Source organism: Athene cunicularia (assembly GCF_003259725.1).
Source record: "Athene cunicularia isolate RWA chromosome 6 unlocalized genomic scaffold, athCun1 chr6_part1, whole genome shotgun sequence".
Classification (NCBI taxonomy): Eukaryota; Metazoa; Chordata; class Aves; order Strigiformes; family Strigidae; genus Athene; species Athene cunicularia.
Window position 1 is genome coordinate 4,213,801 of NW_020799105.1, and position 22,207 is coordinate 4,236,007.

Below are 22,207 nucleotides of genomic sequence, written 5' to 3' on the forward strand. Positions count from 1 at the left end.
CCCCCCCTTCCAAGCACTCTTGTGATTTTCTTTTAATGGGATGAGGTGCAAGACATGTCCAGCACACTGGAGAAAACTAGGAATTTCCTTTGGAAATTCCACATATTTTAGGAAAGATGCTTGCTCTGACAAAGAGTACACAAAGAAAGGAGGGCTCAGGAGGAACAAATTCTCTTACCTCTTACTACAGCATTCACCTGATAGATCCAGCAATCACTGATGATCCAGGCATCACCAATGTTAGTGGTAATGCTTATGATGAATTTGACATACAGCGCTCTGTAGCTGCAGATGTATAAAAGCAGATAAATATTCATTGCAGCATGGGTGAAAATTTATTTCTAAAACAAACGGCTCTTTGCCTGTGGCTTTAGTCACCAAATGGGTGGTGGTACTGTGCTCATATGCAGCCCTGAGCAACTCAAAGGTAAAGTGTGTATTTCTGTTTTTTTTTTTTTTTCCCCAACAAAAAAGAGATGTTCCTACAGTGAGTCTGCCCTTCCCTTTATGTCTGGAGGCAGGTTGAGGGTGGTAATAAAAGAAGAATATTTGTGAAAAGGGATTGCACATGTAAGCTCTTGTTCTGCTCCTACTGTCCTTCAAATTTCAAGCTGCTTTTCTGCAGCTCTGCTGCCGGTGTATAGTATATTAATGAACCATTTTTGTTTGTAGAACAATCTGTTACTTTGCTAAAAGTAACAGCAATAAACCAATGTATTTGTTCTTTGAAAACTGCTAGGATCAGGGAAGTCAGATCTGTTACCAGTGTGTAGATGCTTATGAAGAAGAGAGCATGTGTGCAATGTCATCTGCTTTTTATTCAGTATGTTCAGTTACACTGTTGCTTAACTCCACGTGTTTCCAGGTCTCAGCTGTGGGGATTAGTTGCACAAAGCCACAATAGTCTCGAATTTGTCTTCTAGGAAGTTGGTGGAATCCGTTGACTCATTTAGGTTTGCTTTTTGCTTCCCTGCCCAGAAGTGTTTTCCAGCTCTGTCATCTTACTAATAATTCTTTTGGCCCTGGGAAAAGTCCAATGCTCTGTGTGCATCTATATAAGGGCAAGCAGATCGCCTGGCCCTGTGCGGCAGCTCACAACCTCTCCATGGCTGGTGTGGTGCTCCTGGGTGCATGCCAGCAGCTTTTACTAATGATTGTCATGTTCAAAGCCAAGCTTGGCATTTGTTGTGTTTTTACAGCCTCTTTGGCAAGGCAAAAATAACTAACTCTGTAGCTGGCTGATGGAAGAACAGTGTGAGTCTGAGCAGTCAGGTGTGTTTTGTACTTTGTAACTGATGAAACTGCTTGTGATAAATTGCTGTTGCCACCCCTGTGCAGCCAGACTTGCCCTTTTCTACTTTTTGGTTGTATGAAGAGACACCTGAAATACAAGGAGCAAAGGACTATGCGTGAAGAAATGATTTGGGGCCCCTTGTCTAGGAAGTTGTGACTAGCATTGCTGTTTAAATTGGCAATAGGCTACGTGCAGCCCAAGTACAGTTTTGCTTGCCAAAGCCATTATGTCCATTAATGGATGGCTGCTAAAAGTGACTGCTCATGTTTAAAACCAAGGGCATGTATTTTGCAGCTGTTGTAGCTAAAAGGCTGATTAAAAGGTACCTTCCTTGTAGCCTGAAAGCTCTTGTAGTTAGTCTGTAAACATTATTAAAATGTCTGTCTGAAAATCTGGAGGGTTGAAAGGAATTCTTCAGACCTTTCCTTATTTTTCAGCTAGCAAACTTTGTGTTGCACAAGGTCCTTCTCCGTCTTTATGGGTTTAGTTGTTACTTCGGTATCATAGGTGTTTTCATCCCAGTGATTGAAATAGGAATGTAAATGTGCCTCTTGCCTTTACACAACTTACTTAAACAGTTCCTGGCTCATGGAATTCGACCTGCATTTTCCATCTCTGAATTTTCTCTTGAAGCTATGGCTCAGCTCTGCACGAAAAGCATTGATAGCAAAATCTAGGCTCTTGTTTATATTATACCATATTCAAGTCAAGCTCTTTGGAAAATGCTGTATTTTGTAAATACCTCTTCAAGATTCTTCCTTGACTTGCATGCAGTTTCATTCCTCCCCTTCCTACCTGTTCCTCCCCTTTCTACCAGTTCCTCCCCATCCAAACTAGTGCCAGAGAAATTTCTTGGGTTTCTGCATGATGAATCAGCAAATGCATGGCTTGTTCCCTGGCCCTGTCTTGGTTGGTCTCTCTCCTGTCATAAGGGAACAGCATGGAAATGTAAATGGCAAATGTGACAAAGTTTGTATGTCCATGTGCCTGCAGTTAATTTGCCTGGTGCTTGTTCCCAGGCTTGTTTGAGTGTCATGGTTTTGTCTTCTCTTTCTGCACTATTTGAGTGTTGTTTTCTGCTGGAATCTCATTTGAAAGAATATGCATTAGAAACCATATTCTAAAATAACTATTCAGCAATTTAATCAGGAGTCTGTGAGATCTATGGGGATGCTGAAGTCTGCTGGCTTTCATTGACAACAGGGTGTGATTCCCTGTCAGGCTGTTGGACATCCAGCCCCGTCACTGGTGGAGAGGCAGGTCTGGCAGCCCTGCTAGAGCTGCCACACTCTGTGGCAGAAGTACTGCTTCACCGAGGGTGGTATGTGGAGGCAGGCTTGTGGCTGGGGTTCTTCTCCAGATCTGAAGAAAATCCTTCAGAAAGCCTCTACAGTTCTACCAGTAATAGCCTGCTGTTAACTGAAGGCACCGTTGCTGAGGCTGGGTTTGAGCTATCAGCTCTGGTGCCTGTTCCTTGCTTCATATAAGTAAGATATAAACACATGTAGATAAGATACAAACATGATGAGTTTAACCCTATTGTCTGTGCCTTGTGCCCAAGCTTCTTAGCCTTTTAGAAATAAGTCCTGGGCCAGCAGTGGGACGTAAGGCAAACTTTTAGGTGCTATGTTTCTTTTTCTTGCCACACTTCATTAAAAGTGCAGGCAGTGACACCAAGAGCAGAGCCAGAAAACCCTTGCTGAGATCTGAGACCATAGCAGTCCCACCAATGACCTGTTGACCATGGGCTTCACAGCCTGATGTGGTGGGATGGAGCACGTACCTTGAAAGCCCTGCTAGGCAAAGCCAGTGAAAGCAAAGCTGTGGCTGTCTCCTCTTCTCAGCTCTGCTGGGGCCATAAATGGGCTGTTGAGAGTGGCTGAAGGGCTCTGCTGCAGCTGTTGTGAAGACAAAAGGAAGCTTTATCTTCCCAGCCTTAGAAGGACAACTTCGTGCACTATTTAACCTTTCTGTTTGGATAAACTTGATTGAAAGTAAAGCCTGGGGTGACCTTGCTGCTTCCATTTATATCCAGTGACAGATGAGAATGGTAGCAGGCTGGGAAACAAACGTGCATTTTGCCTGGCTAATAAATAAGGGAGAAAAACCTGGTAAAAAAGAAAACAAACAAACCTATTGGCTGCAGTAGTTGGCCATAGCTGCCTCCCTATGTTGGAGACCAAGGTGCTGTGTCATGTCAAATACATTGAGTTGAGGGGCAGTGAGATGAAAGCAAGTACCCAGGGTCCTGGGGGGAGGTTTCTGTTCTGTATCTATATATTGGCCTGCTCTAAGCTTGAATTTTCAGTCTGAATAAGACCTTTTGGTGCTTCTGAAATCTGGTAACTTTAAGCTACTGTGAAAGAAAATACTAGCTCAGAAGTATTAGATCACTGCTACTGAGAAATGGCAAGTGATGCCTCAGACGAGAAATCAGCTGAAGTGCTTAATGCTCTCTGAACTGCTCTTTTCATCTCCAGCCAATATCCCAGCTCAGCTGGCAGGATATTTGATTTCCATATGATTTGCTGTGTCCCCTGTTCCAGAGAAGATGGAACTTGGTTGCATGTGATCTCCAAACACTTTCAAGGAATAAGGCTTTGCATTGGTCAGCCAGCTGCTCCCCTCTGCAAACAGTCTTTAAGTGCAAAATACAGCCATCCTAGAGATGGCTGTGACTTTCAGGCTTGATAGTCATAATGTGGGTAAAATTGGTGGTTCCTCAGGCACCTTAAAGCATGGGTTGCCAGAAGCAAGGAGGGAATGACTGTTTTATACTCACCTGGGGTATGTTGTGCACCCAGTAATGACAGCTCTTGAGGCAAGATGACGGTCGGATTTGCATAGATCTCATCCCATGTAGCCGTTAGATTCATATCTGTTAGCTTGTGTGTGCCCCAGCTCACCAGACGCCAGGACATAGGTTGTCAGGCATCAGCACTGCAGCTGAGCCCACAGGGTGCAATAGCCTGGAGTCAAAGGTTAGCTATACCTGAGTGCTTGTAAAGGATGGTATCTGATGTGACCTGTGTCTTTGTACTTTTCTGTGAAAGGAGGTAAAGCACAGCAGACTTCATTCATGTTTCTTCCGTGTAAGGTCCGGAGTATAATAGGTGCAACAGAGGTCAATAAAATTTTTCCTCTCCCTTGAGTGAGAATGCTGCCTCCTGTCTCCTCCTGCTGAGCTACCTTCTGGATGGAAGTATTAAAATACTATTTATGCAGCAAATGCCTGAGATTGAATTTATTTTGGGTAGCTCTACACCCTATTTCTCCATCCTTGTCAGTTTTATAAGCCTTTTCTGTTAAAAATCTCTTTCCAGTGACCCAGTTAATTCTCAGTGGAAGCATTCCTGTTTTGCTAAGTACTTAAGCTGTAGCTGGCCCTGGAGCCACAAATATCTGGGAAATACATCTATCTGCAGTTGCAGATTCTACAAAGGCTCTTGTCAAAACAAGACATGGTTTCCAAAACCCATCCTAAGAGTTTATCAGCCATCTGGTTGCTGCATGATGCAATGTTTAGCATTCAACAATGGTTTTCATTCAGCAATACTGCAGCCACTTGTTCCCTGCTATTAAAAAATAATTGAGAAAAGTGGCACTGTTTAGTCCATCTGAGTTGCTAACTACTTTCTATACTTCTGAGACGTGTAGGTACCATGTTTCCCACAGAGTATCTCAAGCAAATGTAAGTATTCTACTTCCTCACCATTTGTTTGTCTGTTCTTTGAGATATAGTGAAACTCCTCGGTGATGATGGTAAAAGTGGTTGGTTTTGGTCACAGATCTTGACTTGTGTTTCAGGCTGCTATGAGTATTTGGGTTAGACCACAAGCCAGTAAAGGTTATGTAGACTTTCTCTGACACATTATGTCATCTCAGTGTTTAGTCTCATTGCAGACTTGGACTTTTTTTTTTTTTTAAATTCCCAAAAGCCTCTGTTTGTTCAGTATGGATACCACTTTATAAATAAGAAAAAAGTTCTGCAGACCCAGAACAAAAAATATTTTTAGCTTATCCAAGGCAGCCCAGCTTCAAGAACAAAATGTTCTCTGTGTAGTCAATACAGTCAAAAATAGTTTATGTTCCTAGCTACCCATAAAAGCTGAAACATTGTAATCTGAACTGTCTCACTTAATTAAAGGACCTGCATGTAAGGGATATCTCCAGCTTCTGCTGGTGGATGACACCCCAACTCCACTGCCTGGGTTGGAGCCCATGCTTGATGTGTCACCAGTGGAGTCCCAGAGAATAAGCCAGGACAGTCACTGCTGAGATCTTGCCTTTCTCCAAGGACCGTATACAACATAACTAAGTCATCCAAGTTACATGCCTAAAATGAGACTGTCTAGCTTCCTCCTGATGTAGATAGTGCTATATACAAAAGACTGAGGAAGTATTTGGAAAATTGATGAACTTCAAGTCTTTTAATAACAATAATGATGCTCAGTAATGAAAATAGATTATTTGAAATTTGTGTGTTGCAGAACGGAGTCAAAAGTCTGGTCACCACTTGTAAATGAGGAGGGAAAGACGCATCCTTATAAGATGAATCTGGCCTCCCAGCCACAGGTGAGTAATGGAGTATCTGCATGCTCACGTTCCCACTTAACTCCTGTCTGACTTCGGAGCCTGATCCTCCAAGGAGCTGAGCACGTGTCACTCCGTTGATCACATTGGGGATAGCATCATGCCCCATACCTCCTAGAAATCGTGTGGCCCTTGGAAACCTTCAGAGATAGACTTCCTCCCTCATGGTCAGAAGCCTGCTGCTATGGAGAGCTAGTCGGATACCTTGCCAAGGGTAAGCTGCTTGGATCAGAGGCTATCTGCATGCTCACACCTACCACAGGGCACCTGAGTCACTATAGATATGTGGCTTAGTAAGTCATTGCTACTCTTGCTAAGCCTCTTGATTTTCATGGGTAAGAAAGGTCTTGAGAGGGGAGAAAAATTTAGTGTTTTCTGCTGGGGTTTTTTGTTGTTTTGTTTTTTCCTCTTACTAGCAGTGTAGCCATGTGGAAAGTGGAAGAGAAACACAGCAGCCTTTTACTTTTTTTATCTGTAGGGCAGATCTTGCAGCCTCTATCTAGGAGGTTGGTTTAGTAATCTTTGGTCAGCCTTGCTTCATTGGTCTGCTGCCTCTGTCAAGTAAATGTAGGAATAACAGTGACCTGTGCAAGGACATTGCCTGGTCTGGATTTAGAGGATTACACTGCACAAATCTACAATAACTGCACTAAAATCAGTGGCACTTCTGTGGATTTTCACTGAGGCAGTGACACAGATTCTGGTCCTAGCATGCATCTTGTGTGAGTCTTTCTAGCAAAATAAGTGGAGATAAAACTAGCTTGACTTTGCAGTTAATTAAGTGCTAATATGTCTGTTTGGGTTGGAAAGACCTGAACCTAAAGTGACACGTGCAGCAACACCATGCCCAGACCTTGGCCTGGGATCTGTCCCTGCTCCCTCATGCCAGGCTGCTGTGTGTTGCTTGGCTCGAAGGCGTGGTGTGGCATTCTCTAGGTAGTTCATAACTTGGCCAAGGCACAGTGTGACAGTGAGCCATTTGGACTTAGGTTGGGCTGCGGCTGTGCACTGTCACCTGCTTGTGACACTGTTGAGATGAGGTCTGATCTGTGTCTTCAGCTGCCCCAGCTTTGGAGAAAGCTTTGCAGCTTTCTGCTGCATGCCTTGAGACTTGAGGGCTATCTTTTGCCAAAGGAGTGGGCTAGAGTCTGCAGTGAGGCTTTCCGGCAGGGCTGCAGAGTTATTGTTTAATTCAGCAAGAGACCCAATCCTGGAGACCAAGTCCCTGACCCATCTGTTAGCCAGAATTTAGCTAAATGCCCTGGAATTAAATATAGGGCACTGCACATGCCATGCAGGAGTTCAACATAGTTCAACAAGTTTAGTTGCAAGAAACTTGCTGCTGCAGCATCCCTGTCACTAGCTGCACCACACTTTCTCCTTGAGTCCAGCCTGTGTCACTGGATAGACATTCACTGCTGGTCAAGCACTAAACATAGGCTATTTTAATTAACTGATACCACCTCTTTCTTAAACTCATTTGCCATGGCAGTTTTAACCCTTTAGTCAGTTGCCCTGTGGGTGGAGTGTGTGTGTATGAGAGTCAGCCCTGCACTGTTTCTGGGAGCCTACTGCAACTCGGTAAGAAACATGGGTGAGAGTGACTAACCTTAATTCTGGTCTTTAACTTACAAGTCATTCCCTGCTTTCTAAAATCCAAGTAAAGGCCATCATAAAGGTCAGACTCTGCAGGATTTGGCAGTAATCCTGGCAGTGGAACCTGTTCCCTTCTAAACCCTAACCTTAGTCCTAATCCTGATTCTAACTCTGGCCATTATATAGATACCACAATGCTGCCAGTTCTTGAGTGTAGCCAAACTGAATTTGATGATACCAACCTGTAACTAACTTCAGAAGAAGAATTTGGTGAAAAAGTGAGTGTGGACAGATTCCTATTACAAACCTTATCTCTGAGCAGTGACCTTTGTCTTAATCTTGCACTAGAAACCAACTGTGGCCTCAAAATTAGGCTCTGACCCCTTGTGATGGCTGATACTAGAAGAATTTTATTTCTTGGTTTAACAGGAACATTCAAGCTCTTACAGAAGTCTTGCCTTTCTTCTTCCCTTCCTTAATATGAAACCAATTAAGTAATTTGTAGTGGCCTACATGAGTGGTGCTTGTTTTTCAGAGCCATGGGGCTTTCCTTTAAAGGGCTTTGCGTGCTACATACTCAAGCAGAGGAATTTAGCTGTGTGAGGGAAGATGTATGCCTCATGTTTCCAAACCACAAACTCCCATTTTACCTTTCTTGCTTAACAGTGCCTGAACATCCTAGCTTGCTCTGCCAAGGAAAAGTGTCATGAACACCATCAAGTTTTAAGGGTTCTTTTTCTAAATACACACCCGTTTCCTTTTTCAGTAGCTGACTGCAGCAAGTGAGGTTTGTGGTGAGGTCAGTCTGCTTGGAGCATGATGTCAGCAGAGCATGCCGACTCCTGCCAGAGCCATGGCAAGCATTGGCTGAGTGTCTCTGGGGCTGTGTCTTTGCAGCATCACCAGGGATTTCAGCCAGGCCTGCTGCAAGTCATCAGCAGAATGCAGAAGATGCTGTGCATGTATATATACTAGCATGGCAAAGTGCTATGAATTTTACTGCAAAGGTACTGATCTTATTTTTCTAACAGGACTGATAAAAGTTCTGAGTAGAGCCCAGTCTTTGAAGGCAGTACTGTATGAGCTGTTCAGGTTTTTTTAACTTGCTGGCCAGTAAAAATAATATATTTGCTTTCCTTGGCAACTGTCTCATGCAGAACACTTATTCATTCACTTACCAAAGAAAACAGGACATGCTGTGTCCAAGTGGTTCACTTAAGTCCTGATCCAGGGTCCTCTGAAGATGTTTCTCACTGGTTTTGCACACAGCCCTTTGAATGCAGAAATATAGTCATACATGTGAATAGACTTACTTCAGGCTCAAAAAAAGCAAGCTTTAAAACATTTGCTGTAGAGATTGGATTGCAATTGTTCAAATAAGTTTGTACCTTTCTTAAAATTAGGTAGTTTGCTGTTGTCTCTCCTACTTTCAGTATCTTAACTGAAATTTCTCACAACACTTGCCCACCTTCTTTTATTGGTGCAGTTAAATAACTAAATCTTTGCAAAAGATCTTGCAAGAGAAATTAATTTTCAGTTTGTCTCAAGAACTGTTGTATGACTCCCCTGGTTCAACTTGAGGCCATTTCCTCTTGTCCTATTACTTGTTACTTGGGAGAGGAGATTGGCACCCATCTCACTACAGCCTCATTGCAGGTAGTTGTAGAGAGTGATAAGGTCTCCCCTGAGCCTCCATTCTTCAAGGCTAAACACCAGTTCCTCAGCTGCTCCTTGTGCTCTAGACCTGTTTACACATTTTTTTACCCTATTTGAAATAGCATTTTTGTTTACTTCTGTAATCCTTTTGGAGGCTGATACTTGGTGAAATGCTGCATCATCCCATGCAAGTATTTTCCCTTACTTGGAGTGCAAGTTCATGATATTTGGAAAGTAAAAAGGCATTCCACAGACTCCTATGCATTCTCTGAAGTCCTGAATCCCAAGGCTGACTTAATTGTCTAAGCTGACCTTTGCCTATGAAAGAGCTACAGCCTTATTATTATTTCATTACCTTTATCTGTCTAAATTAATTTAAACTGAAGCAAGAGTGATGACAAAATCACATTTCATCAAAAGGTGTAGCAGCTTGTCGGTGCTGATGTCTCAGCCGCTGAGCCAGCTTTGTTTTGGGTGTGCCCATGGCAACATTAGGGAAAGGAAATGACCAAGTCTTCTTAGTATATTTACTCAATTATTTCACTTGCACTTCTCATCCACATCCTAAGGATGATCACTCAGTGTCATTTTCCCATCAAGAGCTTCTCATCGCAGTGGGAAAGAATAAAACAACACATCTGCCTCTTCCTTCTGCTTAACATTTCTTGAGAAAAGTGATCACAGCAAGAGAGAACAAGTTACTTGGTGACCAAGGTAATTTAATGCTTATCACACTGACCAGAAACCAGCATGAGTTTCAGATTGCCCTGCTCTCTGGTGGCCCTGGCCCAGGCATTAAGCTCCAGACCAATGTGCTGGCGTGCGTGGCTGTATTGTCCCTTAGTAAAATGAACAATAAAACTTTATACCTCAGAATGTGCTATGTCTTGTCAAACCTGGGCTCTCTAGAAGTTTTGTCTTTTTTTTTTTTCTTCCCTGTATTTGTAGGATACTGAGGTCAGTGGGGCCTAGGTCTTTAAGTTGAGTGAGTTCATGTAGGGAGTGAGCTGAGAGGGACCTGCTTTGAGGGTGGTCAACACCAGGACTGTCTCCAAAAAAGTTTGTCCAACTCCCTGAAGGCGACATATCCCATTTACAGTGAGGCACAAGTGTTAATGTCACTCCTCAAGAATGTCAGTGAAAACTCTTGGGTTTAAGATGGGTATGTCAGCTCTTAACCACGGATGATATGGGCTTTCAAACGTGAGGAAGTTTTCGGTTTTTTTAAATGAGAAATAACCTCCAGCTCTGGAGGTGAATCTGGGTATGTGTGGGATGACATAGACAGCCACTTCTGTCTTCCCAAGGCTTCTTGAGAGTGCCTGTCCTGTCCTCATCCTTGTCCTTGCAGAGTGATGTCATTGTTTCTGTCTTGTGTATTTTATCTCCTTGGATACAGAGAAGGCAGGGGCTATAGAAACTGGGTGTGTGACTGGCTTGGCCTTTGATAAGGCCATGCATGTGTGGGCAATGCATGAAGCAATAGGTATATAAAGGAACAACATCTCATTTCAGAATGAACCATGCTGGCATATCACTACCTGCTGTTTTTGGTTAAAAGGCGTTACCACATTGATGTGGAATGTGTCAGGGATGTGAAAGGAGAGGATGTGGGAAGCCAGCGTTGTTTTTCTTATTCCCCTACAATAACAAAACCCCAAACCCTTCTCGATTTCTAATTGTATTTCAAAGCATTGCAAAAGATCTTTCCATAGCTGAAAAACCCCAAACAATAATAGAGAGAGAGGTGAAAGTAAAGGCACTTCGTAATACTTGTGATTGCAGCTGATGAAACCTATCATGGGGTAGAGTTTGCCATGAAGATGTCCTCTTCTGAGCCGTTGCTGCATGTTTGGCGTGAGCAGCCTCCCTCCACCAGCACTCTGGCTGGGCACAAGCGCAGCCTTCGCTCCCTGGGCAGCTTTGCAAGGGCAAGGATGGGGCCAGGGGGTTTGGCTGTTTCTCCACTCTCCTTCCCTGCCTGTGGGACCAGAGTGCTCTCATTTGCTGAGGTTTGGTCAGGGGCCCGTTTTCTTAGAGCTGAGTAAACATTTATACTGAGAAATGTTTAATCTTGTTTCCTCTTGGTGTGGCTCAACTTGAAGGGTGCAATCCAGGATTGCCTGCCCCGAGCCTCCCGGCTCTTACTTGGAACGCAAAACCATCCCATGTTTCTGGGACTCGGTGGGGCAGCAGGTTTTGCTGGCTCACTTGGCTGCTTGTGAGGCCATGGGAGCCTTCACTTGTCCCTATAACTGCAGAGCCTGGGTGCTAAGTTGGTTTTTTTTTTAATTTGTAACATGAGATCAGTGTGAATCCCCTGACTTCAAGAGCTGGAGCTTCAGGAAATAACCACACTGGCTAGTCTCTAAATCATGACTCCACACATGAAACTAGTTTTTTGTGGCTTCAAGCAGCCCCCTGTTCTGTACTCAACCTGTCATTCCTCTGGGGGTTGTGGGGAGGTGGCCTGGGAAGGGGCAGGGTGTAGGCTGGGAGCAGGGGAGTGGTGGCAGCAGGCCAGTAGCCAGCACCTATGAGGCCCCAGTTCTGCTGGCTGCCTTCAGGCTGTGTTGTGGGGAGAGGAAAATCCCATTTATGGGAGAGGCTGCCTGACTCCACGTTTCAGTTTAGTTTTATTTGGCGAGTACAAAAAGACTCCACGTTTTTCCTGTTTCAGGTGGTGGTGAGGTTAGTGTAGGTGGGATGGCCTTGGCCATGTCACCCCTCAGCGGATGGGACCTAAGAGCTCACCCCAGACTACCCTCAACCTGCCCAAGAGCACATGAGGCCACGGAAGCTTCCAGGTGGCTTTATATCCTGGTGCATGGGATGTGCCCCGGCTCAGCTGAAAGAGGTGGCTCATCCTGGGCTGTCTGTCTGTCTGCCTTGCTGACAGCTGAGAAGTTCCCTGGAGTCCCATGCCCCAAGTCCCATGGTGGTAGCTATGTCCATCTCTGGTGCATGTTAAGGAGGAATCATTCACCCACACCACGAGCCACTGACCAGCCCAGGGCATGGAGGTGATGGCTGACATAGCTGTGGGGATTTCACAGGCTGGGCTGCATCATCGCCAAGTGTGGCCTGGCGTGAGTGGAATGAGAGGGCGGAAGGGGCCATTGTTTTCCCAGATAATTCCCCATGACGCAGCCTGCAGCCGGTGCAGTAGGAAATGCTGATCTGCTTCCTGCTCCAGTGCAGGGATGTTTTCCCTGTCCCCACAGCCTGGCACCACAGCTGGCGTCTCCCTGTCAGGAGGCTGGGGTAGCAGGGGAAGCCCCTTGGTACCCAGCTGGAAGGGCTGCGGTGCAGTGTTTACAGTGCACTGGCAGTGTCCCTGTCTGCCCCTACACAGGGCTGCTGCCACTAACAGCCAGTGCCCGTAAAACTCATCTGGCAGGAGACCTGTGTATTTCACCTGAAGCTGGGGTCCTACAAAACTTGTTTGTCCTTGGGATTGGGAAATAGCTTTTTCTCTGGGATGGGGGTATTCCACTGGTGCCTGAAGGACTTGGGAGCACATGGGATTGTGCTCCAAAGCCACTTGGAGCTTGTTTGTATAGAGCAAATAGTTTCAAGTAGGGAGGGGGCTGTTGGAAGAATAGCTTCTGAAACTGAAGTAAGGTGAGACCTCTCTGTGTTCAGAAGCAGCACCCTGGCAGAGAAGGCTGTGCAGTTGCTGATTCATTTTAGCTTGGGCTAGCCACTCTGCCAGCCTCTCTAGAGGAATAGATACCTCTGCAAAGGAAGAAGGAGAGTGAGCTTGGTATCTGTGCAGACAAAGCAATTTAGCTATTACGGTATCAGCTTATAGTGGTAAAATATTGTTCTTGATTATCCTACCTGGAGGCTTGGGATTTTCTGGCTACAGACCAAAATAACTGCTCTGGTACCCCTGCTTGCTGCTGACAGCAGCCTGCTTCAGACAGGAGTGGTGTCAGAGGACTGAAGCAGTGCCATGGCTTGCAGGCAGGGTGAGGCAAGCACTTCTGGATTTGCCTGCAGATATCAAGCACAGATGTCTCTGAAAAAATCTAATATTAGTTGCACTCCTCTGTACTGTGGACAAAGAAAAAGCTGGTCATGCTCTGACTGGATAAGAGAATGTCCTTGTGTTTGACTGCCAGTTCTTCCTTTGCAAACAGACCATTGCTTACTGCTCTCGGAGACTGTCCTCCAGCCAGGGAGGCCATTTAATGCTGCTTGCACCCTTTTCCTTGTGTTGGTCCTGGGAATGCCATAGCCTTAGAGATGCTGCAAATCTCAACTGCAACCAGGCACTGCCCCCACATGTGTACACTATAGCAGTGGTTTTGTACATTTTTCACTTGCCTACTGGTGAACATGTTTTTGGGAGTGTCACATTTCTGATTTTGTTTTTCCAGTATTAAGTCAGAGATTCTCACATAAACACATGATTCCAGGAGCTGGGGCTTTAACAAAACTGCTGCACAGCACAGGGCCTGCATTGGCAGTTCTGGAAAATCCCTAGGTAAATACATTTGACAGTGAAAAGATTTTATCTTTTGATCTTGGGATCATGAAAGCACTTGTTCTTTGCAAATTCCTTCCACAGCTTGAGCAGAACGAGCAGCATGGTGGATTATCCAAATGCCCTTTGAAATGTTACTGTTATTGTAATACTTGCCTATAGACTCTTGGATTACGCATCTTCTATGCTATTCTCTAGATGGGATTATTCTAATCTTCAGACACACAACTACTGCACCAATATCTCTATTTAACCCGTTATAAACTCCCTTACAGTCAGTGGACTTTATCCATGCAAAAGCTACTACAGATGTCCTGATGCTTTTGATATCTTTGTTTATGGTCTTGGACATTATTACACAGCAGAAAACCTACCTGGTGGCCAAAAGTAGACAAAATTCTCTGTGGATTCTGTCTGAGCCTATGTTGCAGTACTTTTGGAGTCAAGACACTAACGTGATTTCACTCTCTCTTCTCTGATGGCTATTTTCTCAACACTTATAGGAACTTAAACATCTCTGAGGTCTCCATCACGGTCAAACTGATTTGGGCTTGGTGGGGGTGAGAACATGCCCACATGCATGTGGAGTATGTAATTGAGATGTCTTACTTCCTTAGGAAAGCAGTATTTAAAAAAAAATCCTCTTAAATCAGTTCCCTTTTGCTAATTCTTGGTTAATACTTAAATGTTTCTGCAATACAGGTTGTGACATGGTTTCAACTCTGAGCCTATTTGACCTAAGAATAATAACCCCTTTAGCCTAAAACTTCTGCCTCTGTCTTTCATTAAACCAGCTATTTATGTGTATGTCTGAAACCCTCTTCTACTTGTGGCCTCTGAATGGTGGGCTAGCATGTGTATTTAATGCTGATGTAAGATCACTGATACTTTTCCCCACAGTGTGATATGCAGGATGAGGTAATTTTATTTTTTTTTTCCAGAGTCCACAGTTTCTGCCATGGGAAAGACTATTTTTATGAGCACTATTATGTGTGTTGAATGAGATTGCAACAAAGGGAGATTAGCTAATTACTCCAAGGTCTTTCTTCCTTTGGTCTGTGGGAAAGCTTCATGGCTGGCGTCCATACATATTGGTCAGAAAGCTGTGGGAGAGCAGTCCCGCCACTCCTCACCTGAATATCTTGAGCTACCCCACTGATTTCAAATTACTTCTAACTCACAAATGCATTTGGATCCACACCGCTCTGCTCTGAGGGATCCTATGCTGTGCTTGATGCCATAAATAGCATTCGAGTGCCATGAAGTGAGATGACTCCCATCTGTTGGTCTGGGAATGCTAGCCAGCTGCCTAAGGAAATCTGGGGACATAAAAGTGATTTAAAGAAAAATCTGTAGGGAAGCTTAGTCATACTTGTTTCTAACAAGTGTTTATCCTGTAACTATAGCTCTATCAAACAAATGCTGTGAGAAGTTCAAAGGGCGGTGAAGACTCTATTGGTGTAGAAGTCAGCACCTGTATGGAGCAGGAGGTGGTAACTGGTTGTGTTAATTAGAGCTGGGAACCATGGGCCCAGCATGTTAAGAGCAGCCCTGTTTTATCCTGTGCCATTGGACGTTAACCCTGTATTGAAGCCATGCCCAATCTCTACAGCTAGCCGAAACATTTCAAAATGCACATTTTAGTGCCATCTTTTAGAGCCCTGGATATTTCAACCGCCTCTGTGAACATTAGGCCTTTCTTATGTCTGCTCTAGAGAGGCCGAGTTGTACTTTCTTCTTGCTTTGGTCAAGTGTCTTCTCTGGGGAGAAATAAGCCCTGGATGTTGTTATCTCTGCCCCAAGGCTGCTAATTCCTAGCCTGCTGAACTGGTGATGGGGTTTGGAAATGTCCCCTTTTTTGTTAGTGCTGCTTGTGATTCAGAAGATTCTTACTTCATGTCTTAACTTGGATTTGGCCCCTTTCTTATTAAATTGTAACTAGTGTTTCCAAGTATTCACTAACACTGCTGGAAGCCTCCAGTTTTCAGCAAACCCAGAACAACTAGGTGATCTCGTACTTCTGGCACTGAAGTCATCTCTGGCAGTTAGCTGTCACTGCCTGTGGACAGGCTTTTGTATTAACAATGGCCATTTTCACATGTTTATTGTGGGAATTTCTTGTCCAGAAGGTCCAAAGTTGTTCATCAAAGACAACTGTGTACCTCAGTCTTGGCTGAAGGAGCAAATGTGCTCCAGAGCACTTGTAGTAATAACAAATGCCTTTTTGGGTTGCCCTTATCTAAGAAAAGCCAAACTTTCAGATGTCATTGAAGAGTGATCCTCTTTCTGCCGCACATGTTCACTTTTCCATAGAAATCAGCTCTGCTTTCAGGAATTCCAAGGAATGCTTAACATCTGTAGTCTTGCATGAGAAGGTATGCAGGAGAGCTGAAAACGCACACGACCAATGTGATCAAGCAATGCCCGTTTATTACAACTAAGAGAGCCCTTTTATAATGTTCTCCTGCACATGTGAGTAACATGCAGTACAAGTCCTCAAGATTGGACAGTTAACTTAGCCCGTGCTTTAAACCTTCTTATGATTGGATAAAAAGTGCCACATCAGCCTTGCCATGCTTCCTGCCTTGTGTAACTTTCTCTTCCGTCCCAACCCCTTCCGGGGGTTGTCTGTCTTGTCAAGTTTCTCCCCCCTCGTTCAGGGTTATGTCCTTATCGCATTCTTGCTCAGGCTGGCTTTTATCAGTCTTGTTCTCATGCAGGATTGCTCATGTGTCCCTTCTCTCGCAGAAAGTCCTCTTGAATCCCAACATATCCCTCTTTTTGTTTTTGAGCAATCCGAATTTCTTGCAGGGCCTTTTGTACTGAATGTCTAATACAAGAAACTAAGCAACACAAAATAACAGCAAGCATGATAACTACAATAATTACAACAATTCCCCTTTGTAACAACTCTTTCAACCATCCTGTGATTCCCAATGAAGCTAACCATTCTGTTAAGGGTGATGTTACAACCGTTAACTTCTTCTTTTAGTCTTCTCAGATTCTTATAGGTAGATACCGAATGACCAGATAAATTCATACAGTACATTCCTTCAAACTCTTCACACCCATGCCCTTGTACTAAAAGCAGAGAATCAATGGCAGCCCTATCTTGAAGTACAGCATGTCTAAGACTCTCAACATCCGTAGCCAAATCACCTATTATATTTGATGTCGAGTTCATTTGTTTAGCAGTCCAACATGCAAGATGAGTGATGAGTTGTATGCCTCTTTGGTCCCAACTGGAGACACTAGGGAAGCAATAATGTTTGTAGGGTTATTCCAAAATTGCACTCAATCATTACATCTAGGTCCTAGCTGGTACACTTGTCGTTTGGACTGATGGCGTTTTGTATAATTAAACAACATTCTGTTAAAAAGATCAATCATGGTTGGCTTAAACATAGTTAGCTTTCCCAAATAAAATAGACCCCCTATTGGTTTGGAAGGAATTCCAGGCTACGCTCTGTCCCCACAGATCAAGAAAGTGTGGTCAGGTAAACGTAATCCCACTGTGTTATTGCCCCAAACATTGGAATACCAACATTTTGGGGGACAGTAATCGCCAGGTTGGTTCCCAGTATATAAAGGGTTGCTTGGTGACACTGTTTGGCTGACAGTCAGGGGTACATTAGAATTAACTAATAAGGCAGCTATTTTCCCACTCCCTTTAAACACTACTGCACCAAAGCTGGGTGGCATAGAGCCTAACAAATCTAACTCTTGTGGTTCAATCATGGTTTTGTTAAGACTCATAATGAGCGAACCTTGCCAAAAGGCTGTGGTGTCCACGCGCCATTCTCCTGCTAAGCAAACATCGTGGTTTTAACAGTCTAGCTTCCTTATCTTCTTGCTACACTCAGTTTCTCAGCCCCTTGGCTTTGCAGGTGTTCTTCACATCAGCTGCAGCCTGTTGTTACAGTGAGGCCACTCGATCTGGATCGCTCATAACATGTCTGTTGTTTTCTAACCATTCCACGAATCCCTCCTATTGTTTTTGAGCGATCTAGACCCCTTTTATTGTTTGGTCCATCGTTTTCACAAAACACTTCCGCACACTGCTTAACATCATTAAAAGATTACAATGACATTTAAAACTGTTATTCCATATAAAACCAAATCCTTTAACCATCTAGTAATTGGTAACCTTTTAGCCAAATCATTATTAAATACTCTTCCTTCTTCAAGATGTAAACCCATCGTGTAAGCATCACTACAAAACCAAGTGTCGTTTACCGGTACTGCTGAAGGAGTCATGTTTTGCCATCCTAGCTAGACTGTCTGATTATACCAACCATGTGTCAGAGGTTGTATAAGGCTGATGCCTACCAGATCTCCCCTTTCTTTGTTTTGCAGCGGCACTTGCAAGACTTGTTTGAGAGCTGTATCAGTCAAAGGGTTAGACAAGCTTCAAAACACAGCATACTTAGAATAGTTCCACAGAAGGCTAAAACAATACAGCAGTTACAATTACTAGTTAAAAGGTAAGCTAATTTCACTAGCCATAATTAAGGGATATGACTAAATACTACAAAAATAAACAGTAAGGAGAATACGGAGTAGCACACTTAATAGGAGTACTAACATTCAGATTCGCAATTGCTAGGGAACCCTGCAGTGACAATTTAGTGCCCTTCCTCGCAAACCGGAAATCCTATGCGATGCGTCCATCCGTAGGTGAGGCATCCGATATTGCTGCAAGCAGGTCCGGCCTCTAAATCAACAGGCCAAAATAACTGGCACTTTTCTTTGAGCAGAAACATCTGATTTCATCCTCCAGTTGGGTTCCACCCTGAGCCTGGCCAGCACTCAAGGGGGAAAAACAAGGGAGTTCCTAGAAATATTAAACACTTAAGCTCTTAATTCTTAATATTGCTAAACAAAGAAAGTTGAATTCTTAGAACATTTCATCTTTATTAATAACGACATTTCATCTAAACCACATCTTTCACTAGTGACTAGTAAGCCTATATATTTCATTAAGGAGTTGCAATTACTGTTAGCATTTTCTCTTAAAAGAATTGGCAACTGTAGAGCAACAGTTTGTTCTGTTACAGTAGCAAACATTACCCAGACATTCTCCTTAAATTATTAGTTGAAGAGATCGCAAACTGTTGGTACAGGGGCATCCACAGCACTCACAGCTGGCTCCTGAGTGCTGGCTGCCTCTTACGCCTCAGGTATGGTTGCACACACCTTGCCAATAATCACCAGGGACTGTGACCTGTGGAGACACAAGCATAACCTCTTCCCCAGGTTATTAAAGAAAATGGTCCTTCCCAGTTACCCTTTTCTAGGTTTTTGTTAACACTTGAGCTTTGCTTTGCACTTCTTGTTGATCTGGTATCTGTGATGAGAAATGACACAATATTGGTGGCACTTGAGACAGGGGAATGTTTAAAAGGTTCATGACATATAATGCCTTATTTAGCCTTTTGTGAGGTGTAGATTGATACTGTGCATTTCCCCTTTTTAGTTGTCATAACAGACGTTTTAGCTTGCCAGGTATATGCTCCACAGTGGCTTGTCTAGTCAGTGAGTGGGGAATGCCAGTCAGATCACTGTATGGCAGGATGCAAACAGTGCTCCAGAAAAGGTGTTAACAGACACATGTACATATTTAACATTTCAAATGCAGCTAAGTGACTGACAACAGATTGCTATCATTAGAGGAGGTGAGTCCCCAGGGGTCGACACCACTTCACTGTTGAAGAGATGGAGTCTTTCTGGTATTCAGGGCAAATCGCAATGATGTCTTTAGCCTGATACCTTGATAAAGAAAACTGGTTTTGTATTGCCCTGGCATTCTGGTGGAAAAAATGCATGTGAAAGCTGTGCTTGTTTGAAGACATTTGTATTAGCCACTGTAACGTGCATAGTAACCATAACAATGACACACACAGGTTCCTGACCAGCAAGTAATAGTAGGTGCTGCCTACCTTTCATGATCAGTCTGGCAAACATTTCTGGACAAGTAGTGACCTTCTTGTGCAGCTGATGTGACAAAAAAGCTCCATTCAATAATAACAAGAGGTTTGCTAAGTGTTTCATCCCACTGAAGCAGCAGAGCATATGGCAGCCCTGGAGCCAAGATCTCTTCCCCTTTTTGTTTTTTGCAAAAGTGCTTTCAAGTTTTGGTGTGCTCTTTCTATGATGGCTTGTCCCGTGGGGGAATGCAGTATACCCTGTGATGCTTGTCTGTTTGAGATGGTGTTAGCTATGCGGTGGAGATCTTGTTTTGCTTTCTCTGTAATTACTCTGGGTGATGTCAGTGAAGGATCTCTTAATAAAATATCAAACAAGCTATGCAGATCATCATCAGTTAGGCCCAACAATAGCTGTATCCAATTTATGGTTCCTAACAGTTTCTGTAGATCTTTTAAAGTCTTAACATCTATTTTAAGTTTAACCTGTTGCAGGACAGTAGTCTGTCCAGAAATTCTTCAGCCCAGGTACTGCCTGGTGATGATATCTGTACCTTTCCAAGTGCTATTTGCAACACCATTTGAGATAGTGAGTCTTTGATTAAAGCAAGAGCCTTTTCCATGATCTGTGTTTCTGCTGCAAAAAGGATGTCATCTATATAATGATATATTGTGATGGTTTGACTTTGGCTAAATGCCAGGTATCCACCTAGTCACTCTTATCACTTCCCCACCCCCCCTTGTTTTCCCCTTGTTTTCTCAACAGGGCAAAGAGGGGAAAGAAAATAAACCAACCCTTGTGGGTAAAACAAAACCAGTTTTAATATAAGCAAAATGAAGCAAAGGTCCGCGCACGGAAGCAAAAGCAAACAGATTTATTCTCTACTTCCCATGGACAGGCGATGTTGGGCCTTCTCAGGAGCAGGGCTCCAATACACGTAGTGGTTGCCTCGGAGGACCAAGGGTGAACCCCACGCCCTTCCTCCTTTCTCCCAGCTTTATACTGATCAGACGTCATGTGGTCTGGAATATCCCTTTGGTTGGTTCGGGTCAGCTGTCCTGGTTGTGTCCCCTCCCAAGATCTTGCCCACCCTGTCCCACTGGGGGAAATGTCAGAAAGAGCCTTGGTGCTGTGTAAGCACTGCTCAGCAGCAGCCACAACACCAGGGTGCTATCAACACCCTGCCAGCTCCCAGCATAAAACACAGCACCATGAGGGCTGCTATAGGGGAAAACCAATTCCAGTTCAGCCAGACCCAGTACATATGTAAAGCCTGGGCGACCTGGTGGGACTTTTTTAAGTCTTATGGTAAAACAGTCCAGTGGTACCATTTTGCAGGTTCACTAACATTAATAGTGGGAATAGAAAAAGAAAATTTAAGGTGCATCATATGGATGCAAGGGAATGGTAAAAAGCATTCCTTTAGATCAGTTATTACAAGGTGCTGGTTTCAGGTAATCATTGTTGGAGAGGGCATTCATGGTTGTATAGTACCCTTATCCTCCATGGCATCATTAATGTGTCAGAGATCATGTAAAAGTCACTATTTAACACTTTTCTTTAAAATAAGAAACATCGGAGAGTTCTAAGGACTGGTAGTAGGTACGATATGTCCTGTAGTTAACTGTTCCTGACCTAAATCATTAAGGTGGAACAAGTTTTCCCATGGCAAGGGCCACTGACCCACCCACACAGGTGATTCTGTTTTCCAGGTTAGTTTCATGGTGGGTTTCAGGGTGAGTTGTGCTGCAGTGGTGATTAAGACAAATTTAATCCAATTTGAGTTCCTCATTGAGCCATACAGTCACAACCCCAAAATGTAATAGGGGTTTCCAGTATAAATGGATGAATATTTGCTACCCAGTTTTCTGGGCCCCTTACATGAAATGAGATCCTTGCTTTGAATTGTTACAGCATGACACCAACCCTGAAAACCATTTGAGTTACTGGAGCTAACAGCTGATCTGCTCACAGATATTACAGTCCCATCCACACCAGTATCTAAAATGCCTGTCAGTTCAACAGATTCTTTAGCTTTAGTGAGAGTACATTTCACTACAAGTCAATCTTGTGTCACTGTCTGAGCCCAAAATATTTAAGGGGTACCTGCTGATCCAAATCCCAAGTCACCACGGCTTCTCGGCATACTATTAGGGGGAGCCGCAGTAAAATAAGCAAGCTTGAACAATTTTTGACCCTTTTGTCACCGAACACAGGGGTACAGGCCATAATTTTGATTTTCCTCTTCGTAACCAGCATCTGCAACCCATGTAAGATTGTAGATGATCTTTTGACAATATTTCTGTTAGGCAGATGGTACGGAGGTGCACTCTCCCCGCAGAGCATGCACCTAAATTCAAGACAACAATTAACACAGAATTACTGCCTCCCGTTAGAGGAGGTATTTTACATGTAACACTTAAAACACTGAGCCCAAACAGACAGCAGCACCGATGACTCTCCGCAGCTGGGCTGCATCTCACACACGTGAAACAATCACACAACCACACAAAGAGGCTCCTTACACTTATTACTGACACAACATACAATGACAAATACTACAAACATGAAAACATCATTAAGAATATTTAAAGCCATTGATGCATGACAGTGTCAGAACCTTCTCTGTAAAAAAAAACTTGCCGCTTTTG

General features: G+C 43.7%; 1 protein-coding gene across 1 annotated transcript in view; it reads left to right on the top strand.

The window, feature by feature from the left end:
* PDLIM1 (PDZ and LIM domain 1) overlaps positions 1–22,207 on the top strand; it is a 40,078-nt gene that overhangs the window by 4,364 nt on the left and 13,507 nt on the right. The window contains exon 2 of the mRNA XM_026851460.1: positions 5,785–5,869. Within this exon, the coding sequence (XP_026707261.1) occupies positions 5,785–5,869 (85 nt within the window). The remainder of the gene's footprint in view (positions 1–5,784; positions 5,870–22,207) is intronic.